General features: G+C 43.5%; 1 protein-coding gene across 6 annotated transcripts in view; it reads right to left on the reverse strand.

Annotated features, from left to right (window-relative positions):
- Positions 1–11,231: 11,231 nt before the first annotated feature.
- LOC120019600 (protein eva-1 homolog A-like) overlaps positions 11,232–14,017 on the reverse strand; it is a 71,446-nt gene continuing 68,660 nt past the window's right edge. For all 6 annotated transcript variants that reach the window (XM_038962929.1, XM_038962928.1, XM_038962930.1 and 3 more), the window contains one exon: positions 11,232–13,103. In XM_038962929.1, the coding sequence (XP_038818857.1) occupies positions 12,715–13,103 (389 nt within the window). In that variant the 3' untranslated portion in view covers positions 11,232–12,714. The remainder of the gene's footprint in view (positions 13,104–14,017) is intronic.

Here is a 14,017-nt window from a genome sequence, read left to right on the forward strand (position 1 = left end):
CCGACCACACGGGTCACGTTGCGTGCGCGAGCGTTGCAAAATAAATGTGCACACGTTATTCAATCACTGCTCGCGCGTGCCAACGAGCATCTGCGTTGCCAGGCGCTACAATAGAAGTTGATTCTATTTGTAACGCAGAACGCGCTGCAAGTCCTGCCTCTCCCATCTCCTCATTGGTTTTTAGAAGCATATACCATCTTCTCATTGGTTTTGAGGAAGATATACCCACGTGGGTGATTGAAAGATGAACTGAGGTCAGTTGTGGTAATGCACCTTTATTGTCAATTGCCATATGAAGTCCAAAGAAGAAAAAGAGGCCTGGAAGGAGGAGAGATGACTAGAAACGATTCGGTTGACCATTTTTATGTGTGGAGTATATGTCCGACTAGAGGACCTCGTGCATTTCAGGTAAAATAACAACTCAATGTTTATATCCCAGGACAAATTAGCTAGCAACAGCAAGCTAGCTAGCTAAATAGGACAAATTAGCCAGCAACTGCAAGCTAGCTAGCTAAATTGCCATAAATGTTTAATGCTTTTCGACCTGACCATACATCTTTGCCAAATACATTTAAACTCAGATTTTCACATTTCCTGACATTTAATCCTAGTAAAAATTCCCTGTCCCTGTGAAATGTCAGAATAATAGTATAGAGAATTATTTATTTTAGCTTTTATTTTGTTCATCACATTCCCAGTGGGTCAGAAGTTTACATACACTCAAGCATTGCCTTTAAATTGTTTAACTTGGGTCAAACGTTTCGGGTAGCCTTCCACAAGCTTCCCATAATAAATTGGGTGAATTTTGGCCCATTCCTCCTGACAGAGCTGGTGTAACTGAGTCAGGTTTGTAGGCCTCCTTGCTCACACACGCTTTTTCAGTTCTGCACACACATTTTCTATAGGATTGAGGTCAGGGCTTTGTGATGGCCACTCCAATACCTTGACTTTGTTGTCGTTAAGCCATTTTGCCACAACTTTGAAAGTTAGCTTGGGTCATTTGCGACCAAGCTTTAACTTCCTGACTGATGTCTTGAGATGTTGCTTCAATATATCCACATAATTCTCCTTCCTCATGAGCCATCTATTTTGTGAAGTGCACCAGTCCCTCCTGCAGCAAAGCACCACCACAACATGATGCTGCCACCCCCGTGCTTCATGGTTGGAATGGTGTTCTTCGGCTTGCAAGTGTCCCTCTTTTTCCTCCAAACATAACGATGGTCATTATGGTCAAACAGTTCTATTTTTGTTTCAACAGACCAGAGGACATTTCTCCAAAAAGTATGATCTTTGTCCCCATGTGCAGTTGCAATCTGTAGTCTGGCTTTTTTATTGTGGTTTTGGAGCAGTGGCTTCTTCCTTGCTGAGCGGCCTTTCAGGTTATGTCGATATAGGACTTGTTTTACTGTGGATATAGATACTTTTGTACCCGTTTCCTCCAGCATCTTCACAAGGTCCTTTGCTGTTGTTCTGGGATTGATTTGCACTTTTCGCACCAAAGTACGTTCATCGCTAGGAGACAGAACGCGTCTCTTTCCTGAGCGGTATGATGGCTGCGTGGTCCCATGGTGTTTATACTTGCTTACTATTGTTTGTACAGATGAATGTGGTACCTTCAGGCATTTGGAAATTGCTCCCAAGGATGAACCAGACTTGTGGAGGTCTACAATTTATTTTCTGAGGTCTTGGCTGATTTCTTTTGATTTTCCCATGATGTCAAGCAAAGAGTGACTGAGTTTGAAGGCAGGCCTTGAAATACATCCACAGGTACACCTCCAATTGACTCAAATTATGTCAATTAGCCTATCAGAAGCTTATTAAGCCATGACATCTTTTTCTGGAATTTTCCAAGCTGTTTAAAGGCACAGTCAACTTAGTGTATGTAAACTTCTGACACACTGGAATTGTGATACATTGAATTATAAGGGAAATAATCTGTCTGTAAACAATTGCTGGAATAATTACTTGTGTCATGCACAAAGTAGATGTCCTAACCGACTTGCTAAAACTATAGTTTGTTAACAAGAAATTTGTGGAGTGGTTGAAAAACGAATTTTAATGACTCCAACCTAAGTGTATGTAAACTTCCGACTTCAACTGTACATACACTTATACATCTAACAGCTTTTTACATTTACATTTACATTTTAGTCATTTAGCAGACGCTCTTATCCAGAGCGACTTACAGTAGAGTGCATACATTTTTTTATTACATTTTTACATTTCATAAAATTTTTACATACTGAGACAAGGATATCCCTACCGGCCAAACCCTCCCTAACCCGGACGACGCTATGCCAATTGTGCGTCGCCCCACGGACCTCCCGGTTGCGGCCGGCTGCGACAGAGCCTGGGCGCGAACCCAGCCCAGCCTGGGCGCGAACCCAGAGACTCTGGTGGCGCAGCTAGCACTGCGATGCAGTGCCCTAGACCACTGCGCCACCCGGGAGTTTTTTTGTTTGTTAGTAGAGTATTTAATTGCTTTAAAATACAGTTCAATTTATTTTTGTAAGGTAAGAAAATGTGGTGTTTTGTCTGTGATTTTACATTTGTGAATATGAAATTTGGCCAAAAGAATAATGAAATTAATTACATAAAATTGTTTCAGCTTATTTCTATTGTAGGTAAAGAATCCAAGCAGTACATCTCTCCACAATAGTGTAAAATCTTCATAAATGTGTTCAATTATAAATCTACTGATGTCTTGCCACAGTTTTCTTACATGTATACAATGCCAAAAAAGTTGCAACACTGTTTCTGGGTGGTCATTACAAAAGGAGCAATTTGACTTTATGTTTTTCTTAAACTTCTTCATTTAGTGGTTGGCAGGATAATATTTATGAATAATTTTAAAGGAAACTTCCTTAATTTTGTTAAACAAGTAGGTATGTGTGTGGCAACATCCAAACTTTTTCCCAACAGATATTATCAATAAATCTGTTCTAATAAAGCATGACATAAGGTACAACATCCTGCTGAAACAAGGTTCGTATCGCTCTGTTGTTGAATGGACCAAAAGAGAAACAAATCTTTCCTACTGATGAGTCAACAGGGTCAATAGAAGGTAGATTCTGAGGGTCAGGTCTTTACACGTTCCTGAATAACAAAGCAACACCTGAGGGAATGGCATCTAAAACAATTGCAAAATCTTTAGGTGTTACAGGGACCTTGTAAAGTGATAAGAATTCCTTATAACTAAGTAAAAGACCCTCTGCATTTACCATTTGGCTCACCAATAGGATATTATTTCAGAACCAATATTCTAAAAACAAAGAAGTATTTTTATACAATATATCCCGGATATTCCATATATAATATCTGTGTGGAGAAAAGGTATGCTTATAAATTAAGGACCATGACAAGATAACCTGCCGATGAAAAGCAGAAAGTTTCACTGGAACTTTGTCAATATTATAATTGCAAACCAACATGAAGTTAAGGCCACCAAAAGTAGAGAAGACATGATGAGGAATAAAATTCCACATAGATGTGGGTCTTCTTAGGAATTGTTTTATCCAATTGATCTTAAAAGTATTATTTAAAGTAGTAAAGTCCAGAAAATTCAGCCCACCATTCTCATAAGTGTTCATTTTCAACAGTTTTCCTAATGTAATGGGTACGGTTTCTCCACAGAAAGTTGAAAAGCATCGGGTCTATCTCCTTGCTTATTTTACTGTCAAGATATAAAGATAGAGCGCCATATGTTAGTCTAGAGATACCTTCAGCCTTGGTTATTAGGACTTCCTTTGAAACATAAATCCCTCTGTAGCCATTGATTTAGCTTCTTCTGGGGTTTTTTAATAAGAGGGTTAAAACTTAGTAAGCCTCTAGACTTCTGATCCTTTGTAATGATTATGCCTAAATATGTACGTTCTTCTTTTACTGGAATACCATAATATGAAGGTGTCACACAATCTTTGACAGCTATGAGTTCATATGTATTAATGTTAAGATATAGACCAGACGCTTTGGAAAAGGATTGTATCACATTGATCGATATGGGAATCAAAATATATATTATCCAGTTGATTTAATCTATATGTATTATCCAGTTGATAAAATCTATATGTATTATCCAGTTGATTTAATCTACAGTGGGACAAAAAAGTATTTAGTCAGCCACCAATTGTGCAAGTTCTACCACTTAAAAAGATGAGAGAGGCCTGTAATTTTCATCATAGGTACACTTCAACTATGACGGACAAAATGAGAAAAAAAAATCCAGAAAATCACATTGTAGAGTCTAGTGAGTGTGCATAGATCCAGTGCAAGATAGTCAGTCCAAAACATTAAGATAAATAACAAAACAACACCTTCACAGACCTCTTCATTGAGTAAATTTACTGAGATGTCACTGTGACTGACTCCCCCAGTAGCTCAAGGGAGGCATTACAGATGTACGCAAACCACAGGAACATGTACATAGTGCAGTTCAATTGTGGAGATAATAATTGAAGCTGTAGGAAGTGAGGGAAGCAAAGTTATCCAAACAATAGCATTACTTGTTGAGTCGGACAACCACGAGCCTAATTTAATTCATAACTTTAGTCTTAGAAATGATGGGGTGGTCACGTCAGAGTCAAAGCAAAATAGCAGTTCCTGGAATTATGACACTTGAGGATAAAGTTCTTAACATAAATAAAACATGGAAAATATACAAGACATTAAATAATACATGTTATTTAATTCCCACCTGCTCACACAACTGTAATTCTTGCTATTACCATTTCAACAAAGTTGATTGGAAGCTAATGCAAACAAAAACATTAGACAAGTAAAAACAATAGTAAAAACAATATCATAAAATAAACATCAAAACTTCCATAAAAGCATTCATATTTGATTAACACATTCGAGGGCCTCTCTACATATTAGTGACAAGTGCTTACCAGAGAGTGTTGTCCTCACTAAAGTGCCTGTGAGAGGATGCTTCTAGACTATTGAGATGCAGCCCCAGTGTGTGTCCTTCAAGGTGACGAGGGTTGAAGGTGCCCCCAGGGGTAGGTGGGAGGCAAATGGGGAGAAGTACATGCTGGCGAACATGAAGACGTTTCTCGTTTCTTGTAGTAACAGGAACTGCAAGAAGTCGCCCATTATGGCGTGGAGCTCCAGATGTTGCCGCTGTTATGAGTTCTGCTAGGCCTTCATCTCCGCCTGTAACACACACACACACACACGTCAGGTCATGTTGGAAACTCAGGGTTTGTGGTTTAAGAGTAAAACTTAGTGGCAAGTGTGTGAGTAAGGGTTAAGGGGTAGGGTTTAAGGTAGACTAACACGTGACCTTTCTGTCCAAGAACTTGGGAGGTCATCTACATGTCATCCACTCACACCAGAGGCCTCTTCTCAAACACTCGCTTATCATCCCTCACCTCTGGAACACTCATAATAGTGTGTGTGTGTGTGTGTGTATTTGGGGTGAGAGCAGCAGGAACCTCATGTTGGCGGGAGAGTCCACCTGCAATCGGCCTAGGATAAGGATATGACATCGAATCAAATTTTATTTGTCACATGCGCCGAATACAACCTTACCGTGAAATCCTTACTTACAAGCCCTTAACCGACAACGCAGTTCAAGAAATAGAGTTAAGAAAATATTTACTAAATAAACTAAAGTAATTTTTTAATTAAAAAGTAACACAATAAAATAACAATAACGAGGCTATATATTTGTGTGTGGGGTATCAATGTAAATAGACCTGGTGGCCATTTGATTAATTGTTCAACAGTCATATGGCTTGCGGGTAGAAGCTGTTAAGGAGCCTTTTGGACCTAGACTTGGCTCTCCGTTACCGTGTGCCATGTGGTAGTAGAGAGAACAGTCTATGACTTGGGTGACTGGAGTCTTTGACAATTTTTTGGGCCTTCCTCTGACACCGCCAAGTATATAGGCAAGAAGCTTAGCCCCAGTGATGTACTGGGCCGTACACACTACCCTCTGTTGCGCCTTATGGTCGGATGCCGAGCAGTTGCCATACCAGGCAGTGATGCAACCGGGTCAGGATGCTCTCGATGGTGCAGCTGTATAACTTTTTGAGGATCTGGGGACCCATGCCAAATCTTTTCACTCTCCTGGGGGGGAAAGGTGTTCTTGTGCCTTCTTCACGACTGTCTTGGTGTGTTTGGACCATGATAGTTTGTTGGTGATGTGGACACCAAGGAACTTGAAACTCTCGACCCGCTCCACTACAGCCCCGTCGATGTTAATGGGGCCTGTTCAGCCTTCCTTTTCCACGATCAGTCCACGATCAGCTCCTTTGTCTTGCTCACATTGAGGAAGAGTTTGTTTTCCTGGCACCACACTGTGGAGTGTGGGGTGCGATTGAGATTGCGTCATTAGTGGATTGCGTCATTAGTGGATCTTTTGGGGCGGTATGCGAATTGGAGTGGGTCTAGGGTTTCCGAGATTATGGTGTTGATGTGAGCCATGACAAGCCTTTCAGAGCACTTCATGGCTACCGACGTGAGTGCTATGGTGCGGTAGCCATTTAGGAAGGTTACCTTTGCTTTCTTGGTCACAGGGACTATGGTGGTCTGCTTGAAACGTAGGTATTACAGACTCGGTCAGGGAGAGGTTGAAAATGTCAATGAAGACAGTTGATCTGCCCATGCTCTGAGTACACGTCCTGGTAATCTGTCTGGCCCCGCGGCCTTGTGAATGTTGACCTGTTTAAAGGTCTTGCGCACATCGGCTACAGAGAGCATGATCACACAGTCATCCGGAACAGCTGGTGCTCTCATGCATGCTTCAGTGTTGCTTGCATCGAAGCGAGCATAAAAGGCATTTAGCTTGTCTGGTAGGCTTGTGTCACTGGGCAGCTTGCGGCTGGGTTTACCTTTGTAGTCCGTAGCTCGTTGAGTGCGGTCCTAGTGCCAGCATCCGTTTGTGGTGGTAAATAGACTGCTACAAATAATATAGATGAGAACTCTCTCAATAGATAGTGGGGTCTACAGTTTATCATGAGATACTCTACCTCAGGCGAGCAATACCTCGAGACTTCTTCAATATTAGACATCGCGCACTAGCTGTTATTGACAAATAGACACCCTGCCCCTAGTCTTACCAGACGTTGCTGCTCTGTCCTGCCGATGCACAGAAAACCAAGCCACCTCTATATTATCCGTGTTGTCCTTCAGCCACGACTCAGTGAAACATAAGATATTACAGTTTTAATGTCCCATTGGTAGGATAGTCTTGATCGTAGATAATCCAGTTCATTTTCCAGTGATTGCACATTGGCCAATAGGACGGATGGTAGTGGCAGTTTGCTCACTCTCCGATGAATTCTCACAAGGCACCGCGACATCCGCCCCGGGTATCTCCATCTTTTCTTCACGCAAATGACGGGGATTTGGGGCTGGTCTCGGGAAAGCAGTATATCCTTCGCGTCAGACTCATTAAATACAAAATCTCCATCCAGTTTGAGGTGAGTAATCTCTGTTCTGATGTCCAGAAGCTCTTTTTGGTCATAATAGATGGTAACAGCAACATTATTTACAAAATAAGTTACAAACAATGCAAAGAAACAAACAACATAACACAGTTGGTTAGGAGCCTGTAAAAGGGCAGCCATCCCCTCCGGTTCACACAGGGAGATAGATATAATAGGAGCGGTGGTGACTTATATGTCCCGGGTTTCTCTGGTGTAGACGGGTTACTGTAAAAGCACTTTGTGACAATAGCTGATATAAAAAAATGCCTGATTGATTGTATATTAAGTAAAAGTGATGACCTACTACCCATCATGTGCCAACACTGGCAAGTGGCTGGGATGTCCCCCACAGAGTTCACCATCCTCTCCACCCTAAACATCTCCACCACTTCCACTCCCGCTGTTTGCGGTCTGCACCCCAGCTCCCACTGACCACAGACAGACCATACCTTAACCACACAACATGGTCAATACACCGTCAAATCGAACACAACTGAGAACACACAAGCTTTATAGAAGTGTTAACACACATCTCTCTCTCAAAAAAAAGTTTATGAGTAGACTAAAACAACTGACACACATACACACAAAAAGGAGAGGAAGGTCATGTTTTACGGGACGTTCTTCCTCAGAGGGAGCAGAGGTAGAGTAGCAGGTTAGAGTCCTCACACACTTACCCTTTCAGAGAGGACAGAGGGTACGACACGGTCTGCCTCCCCACCTCCTACACACACACACACACACACACGTCTCCATACTTCTTTCTCTCATATCTTACCAGTAATGGCTGTACCACAGGGAGTGTTGTCGATAACGCAATGGCTGTGTTCATGCAGTATAACAGACTGCAATTCTCTGTGACACGGAAGCTCTCCGCACTGCCAAAGCTGGCTCTCTCTCTGTTCACATCGTCCTAGATCTATCCACTGCCTTCGACACCGTGAAACATCAGATCCTGCTCTCCACCCTCTCAGGGCTGGGCGTCTCAGACTCTGCACTCTTGGATTGCATTCTGCCTGGCAGGCCGTTCCTACCAGGTGACGTGGAGAGGATCTGTTGCTGCACCATATATTATCACTGCTGGTGTCCCCCAGGGCTCGGTTCTAGGCCGTCTCCTCTTCTCTCTATACACCAAGTCACTAGGCTCCACCATAGCCTCACATGGTCTCTCCTATCATTGCTATGCGGATGACACTCAACTACTTTTCTCCTTCCCCCTTCTGACACCCAGGTGGCAACACAAATTCTACATGCCTGGCCGATATCTCAACTTGGATGTCGGCCCACCACCTCAAGCTCAACAAGATGGAGCTGCTCTTCCTCCCGGTGAATGCCTGCCCGCTCAAAGACCTCTCCATCATGGTTGACAACGCCACAGTGTTGCCCTGTCAGAGTGCAAAGAACCTTGGTGTGACCCTGGACAACACCCTGTCGTTCTCTGCAAACATCAAAGCAGTGACTCGGCCTTGCAGGTTCATGCTCTACAACATCCGTAGACTAGTTGGACTACTGCAACTCGCTGTTGGCTGGGCTCCCCGCTTGTGCCATCAAACGCCTGCAACTTATCCAGGACGCTGCAGCCCGCCTGGTTTTCAACCTTTCCAGGTTCTCTGATGTCACCCCACACTCCACTGGCTTCCAGTCGAAGCTCGTATTCACTACAAGTCCATGGTGCTTACCTACGGAACAGCAAAAGGAACTGCCCCTTCCTACCTTCAGGCTATGATCAAACCCTATACCCCAACCCGAGCACGCCGTTATGTCACCTCAGGTCTCCTGGCCCTCCCATCCCTATGGAAGGGCAGCTCCCGCTCACCCCGGTCCAAGCACTTCTCTGTCCTGGCACCCCAATGGTTGAACCAGCTTCTTCCTTAAGCTAGGTATTCAGAGTCCCTGCCCATCGTCCAAAAACGTCTGAAACCTTACATCTTCAAACAGTATCTTAAATAATCTTCCTCCTCACCTCGACCCCCCCCCCCCCAAAACCCCGATATCAAATAAAAATGAACCAGCACTTGCACTTGAAAGGTTCCATTTCTTAGCTCTGGTCCATGGAATTGTGCGCATTCCTCCTCTAATAGTGGAGGAACGCGCCACATGCCCTGGACCAGAGCTAGTCGGTTTCTATGAATTGAGGATAAGCAGGAAATCAGCAGGGGAAATCAAATCCCAGTGGTAGTTTAAAGTTCATGTTTTTGACTTTGACCTCAATGGAATGGCTCGTTTACGAGGTGACTTGGAGGAGTCAAATATGCTTGGCATGTTGAACATAGCAGCAGAGGTATACGGCGTTTGGTTTTACACTGTAATTTGTAGACATTTTCTGTAGTAGCCCATTTCTAGTGTATCAAGTTGCAGCAAGTCCTGTTAATCATTCAAACAGGCTTATACAAGACTTCAATCATATGTAACAAGATGAGAAAATAGCTTATTATGCTCTCTATTTGTCGTTTCACACTAGGGTTTAATTTGCAATAAAAAGAATGCCACTGCACGATCCGCATTCCAAGGGCATCAGAGCTCGATGTAGTCTTTTTGTTGCAATCGAACAAGTGTAGGCCACAGCGTGATAGATATCGACACGTTACATTTTTGTTGCAGGTTTTATTTTCCATGATCGGCTCAACGACTTGGCCCGTAACATCCCGAAAGGTGTTTCCTGGCAAAAATGGCAAGCCAGTGGCAATGTCCAGTGTTTACCGACATTGCTTGTAATATTGTAATAGTGTTTATTGTCCATTGGAAATAATGGACAATTAACTGAACAGAAACTATACGCATTGGCCAGCAGGATATTCACCTTTTATTTAATCAAACTCCCATGGAAATCTGGTTTAAATACGGTGATGTGACTAAGGAAACAGGAATAGTTTCAGTTGCCATGGGAAATATAAACAAAACTAACGTCACTCCCAAAAAATGCGCGAAAGCTGCATGTTTCGCCACCAGATGGCGCCCAATCTTCATGATACACTGAACAGTGGTGATGTGGATCAAATATTTGTGTGAATTTACATAACTAGGTAAAAAAAAAACAAGATGCGTCAAGGCCTTACTTTCAACACAGTTTATTCCAAGCACAGGAGTCATATTTTGGTCTCACTTACCAGCTATTGTATTGGCATATTTGCTGTCCCATTCAAATTGAAACACAATCTTTTTCAATAAAAAAAACATAAAGGATTGCAGTTGGAGTGAAGATTCTTCCCTGCCTTCTCATTTCACCTCTCAGTCAAGAAAATCCCAAACTTCTTATGATAAACCATGATTCCTACGGTTCACAACTGGACTGTATTGATAATAGCTTATATTATTAACAACATGATCGTTACAATAATACCTGACAGATAGCCCATCTTTTTGTGCTGTCTTGACAAGTCCTATGGCCTCTGGCATGACAAAACTGATCCAGGGCCAGCCTCGCCATTTTCATGTAGACAACACACACACAAGCCTGTTTGACAAAGTGAGAAAAAGATTATTGCAATTGATTGATCGATTCTAATATAACAGCTTGACTGGGTTACCTTTTCCACCAATAGACATCCTGTTGCCAGGTAGGGCACTGCACTGTGCATATAAAAACATATAAAAAAGAAGCTTATTAAATCGCTTGACCTCTTCGAGGTGTTTTACATGGTGTTTTTTTATTTTATAAATGGGAAAGGGGGATACCTAGTCAGTTGTACAACTGAATGCATTCAACTGAAATGTCTTCCGCATTGAAACCCAACCCCTCTGAATCAGAGAGGTGCGCGAGGCTGCCATAATCAACATCCACGTCTTCGGCACCCGGGGAACAGTGGGTTAACTTCCTTGCTCAGGGGCAGAACGACAGATTTTTACCTTGTCAGCTCGGGGATTCGATACAGCAACCTTTCGGTTACTGGCCCAATGCTCAAATGCTGACACATCTGGAGTATTGTATAGGTGCTGCTGCTGATCTAGGATCAGTTTTGCCTTTAATATAATGAATCAGATGACATGGACATGGGGGACCTGATCCTAGATCAGCACTCCTACAATGAGAAGCTTAATGAATTCGGGCCCCAATCCTCTTCTTAAGAAGCAAATAGAAACTACCATACACAGAAACAATAGGGGCTACATCCAAAACTGCACCCTATTCCCTATGTTGTGCACTAATTTTAGCCAGAGATTTGCCAGACCCTTATAAGGTTCTAGCCAAAAGTAGAGCACTATAAAAGAAATAGGGTGCCATTTTGGACTCCCCTAGGATTGCATCCCTGAGGTGCCAGACAAGTTTTGATAACCGCAGTATAAAAATATCTCATAATAATGACCGTAAAGAAAAAAATACACAACAGTACAACTATTAAATATTATATAAAATAGATTTCATAAAATGTTGAGAAGAATTAAAAAAAACACATTTTGGGTTCAAAGTTCAAAACACAGCGTTGGTTGACCATGGTCATTTTCCTCTTAAAGATTGTAACGTTGTTGGTCAACTGTCCCACTGTCCAATTTTACTGTAAGTGTTACGCTGTAAGTTTCACTTTGTGTAACGCTGTCCGTTTCACTTTGAGTGTCTTGATGTCCTTATAACTGTAAGTGTTATGCCTCTCCTAAAGCCATTCGACCATTTGAATACTGGAGGGTGAGTGAGCATAAAGCAAGCTGCACGCTTTCAGATTTGCCCAATTCTCAATTTCCACTAGGCAACACTGGAGTAACATTGGCAACTGTCCTTAAGTCACCTTTGACCTTTCAGGCTTCACAGTCTCAGTATCTCAAGATCCTCCACTTCAGGAGGGTGCGATGAGGTAAAATGTGAGGCAGTGCAGTTAGCTGACCTTTCACCTTCAGCCTCCACCAATGAGAGGCAGGCTCCGGGTCAAGCTTACCATGCTGAGAAGTAGGAGCTTATTCTCACTGCATTAACAGTTTTTTTGCTTTACAGTGCCCACACGGACACAGACTGACAGACAGACAGAGGGGGATATTTTTCCTTCCTGGTCTGCAAGCGTCACTGTCTTCCATCGTGCGGTTCCCAAACCCCCACAGTCCAAAGGGGTCCTATTGTGATCATGCACACCTCCGAAAATCAGGTCCGGTGGTGGGGTCCCTTCCCCCCCATCCCCAAACCCTAGTGGTGCATTTGTGGTCCTACACATCCCATCTCAAGTACTGCACTCCAACCTTCACAGCCCCCTTTCTAGATCTAGTAGCGGTTAATTTACGGTCCTCAATAATAGAGGTTGAGGCTCCGCGTCCCGGGTTCATCTAGATCTAGTAGTGGTTCATTTACGTTCTTGCCTCAATAATAGCGGTTGAGGCTACGCGTCCCGGGTATGTCAGGTTGACCGTTCATCCAGATCTCTCGTATGATCCTCTCCCTCTCCTCCAGCCGCTGTGCCCGTTCCAGCTCTTCCGCAGACGTGAACACGCTCATGTTGAGCGTGCGCTCGAAGCGGCGGTGGCGGCGGGCGGACAGATCCGACGTGGTTTCCCAGTCTGAGTCTGAGTCGCTGGAGTCCGATGAGGAGTCGGTGGGCCGCAGGCGGTTCTTGGTGGTGGTGCCGGGGCAGCGGCGGCGAGGCTGGCAGTCGGTGCGGCACGAGATCTGGACCACCAGAGCAAACAGGGTGAGGAAGAGGCCCAGGCACACGCCGCACACAAAGTAGAGCGCTGCGCGCTCTGGGTGGTCTGTAGGGAGAGAGAGCAGGAGAGAGAGGGAGGGGGGGGGGAGACAGAGAGAGAGAGAGAGGAGGGGAGAGAGAGAGATAAAAAGTCAAATACTGTCATATATAGAGCCAAATGTAGTTCATACATTTCAACATCTTTCCTTTGAAAGCAAAAACTAATTTAACTCTGACTTGCTCTGCCCGCTTTGCTGGATTTACTCATTCTGGCCTTACACAACTGCTCAGTAAATCATTTTGAACACAGAGAGGCACAGTTTGAAATGAAAGAATCTGTACTTCTGCTCCCATGACCACAGAGGTTGGGACAAAAAATAGCGATTAAATCACTGGGGGAGATCACACAGGCAGATAGAGAGAAAGACAGAGGTAGATGGAGGGAGAGCGAGAGAGCGCTAGAGTGTGTGTGTGTAAGAGAGGGAGAGAAAGAGCATATAGAACATTTTACCTCACTGAAGTATCTACCTCACTTTTATATCTATTTTACATATCTAAAGCTACAGCACCATGTCCCCTCCTGTATATGTTTGTGTGTATTTGTGCTAATCCCAGGGTTAAAGCAGGCTGCAATGCCTAGCCCTCAGGGCTAAGTACAGTACTGTGGTGTGTGTACTGTATGTTTATTTGACTGTGTGTCCTGTATGTTTGTCTACCTCACCATGCAGTAACTGTGTTTATTTGTCTATACGAGTGGGAGGTAAAGGAACAGGAAATACTGCGTTCTCTCTCTCTCTGTCTCTCTCTCTGTCTCTCTCTCTCTCTCTCTCTCTCTCTCTCTCTCTCTCTCTCTCTCTCTCTCTCTCTCTCTCTCTCTCTCTCTCTCTCTCTCTCTCTCTCTCTCTCTCTCTCTCTCTCTCTCTCTCTCTCTCTCTCTCTCTCTCTCTCTCTCTCTCTCTCTCTCTCTCTCTCTCTCTCTCT

Source organism: Salvelinus namaycush, chromosome 24 (assembly GCF_016432855.1).
Source record: "Salvelinus namaycush isolate Seneca chromosome 24, SaNama_1.0, whole genome shotgun sequence".
NCBI classification, from domain to species: domain Eukaryota; kingdom Metazoa; phylum Chordata; class Actinopteri; order Salmoniformes; family Salmonidae; genus Salvelinus; species Salvelinus namaycush.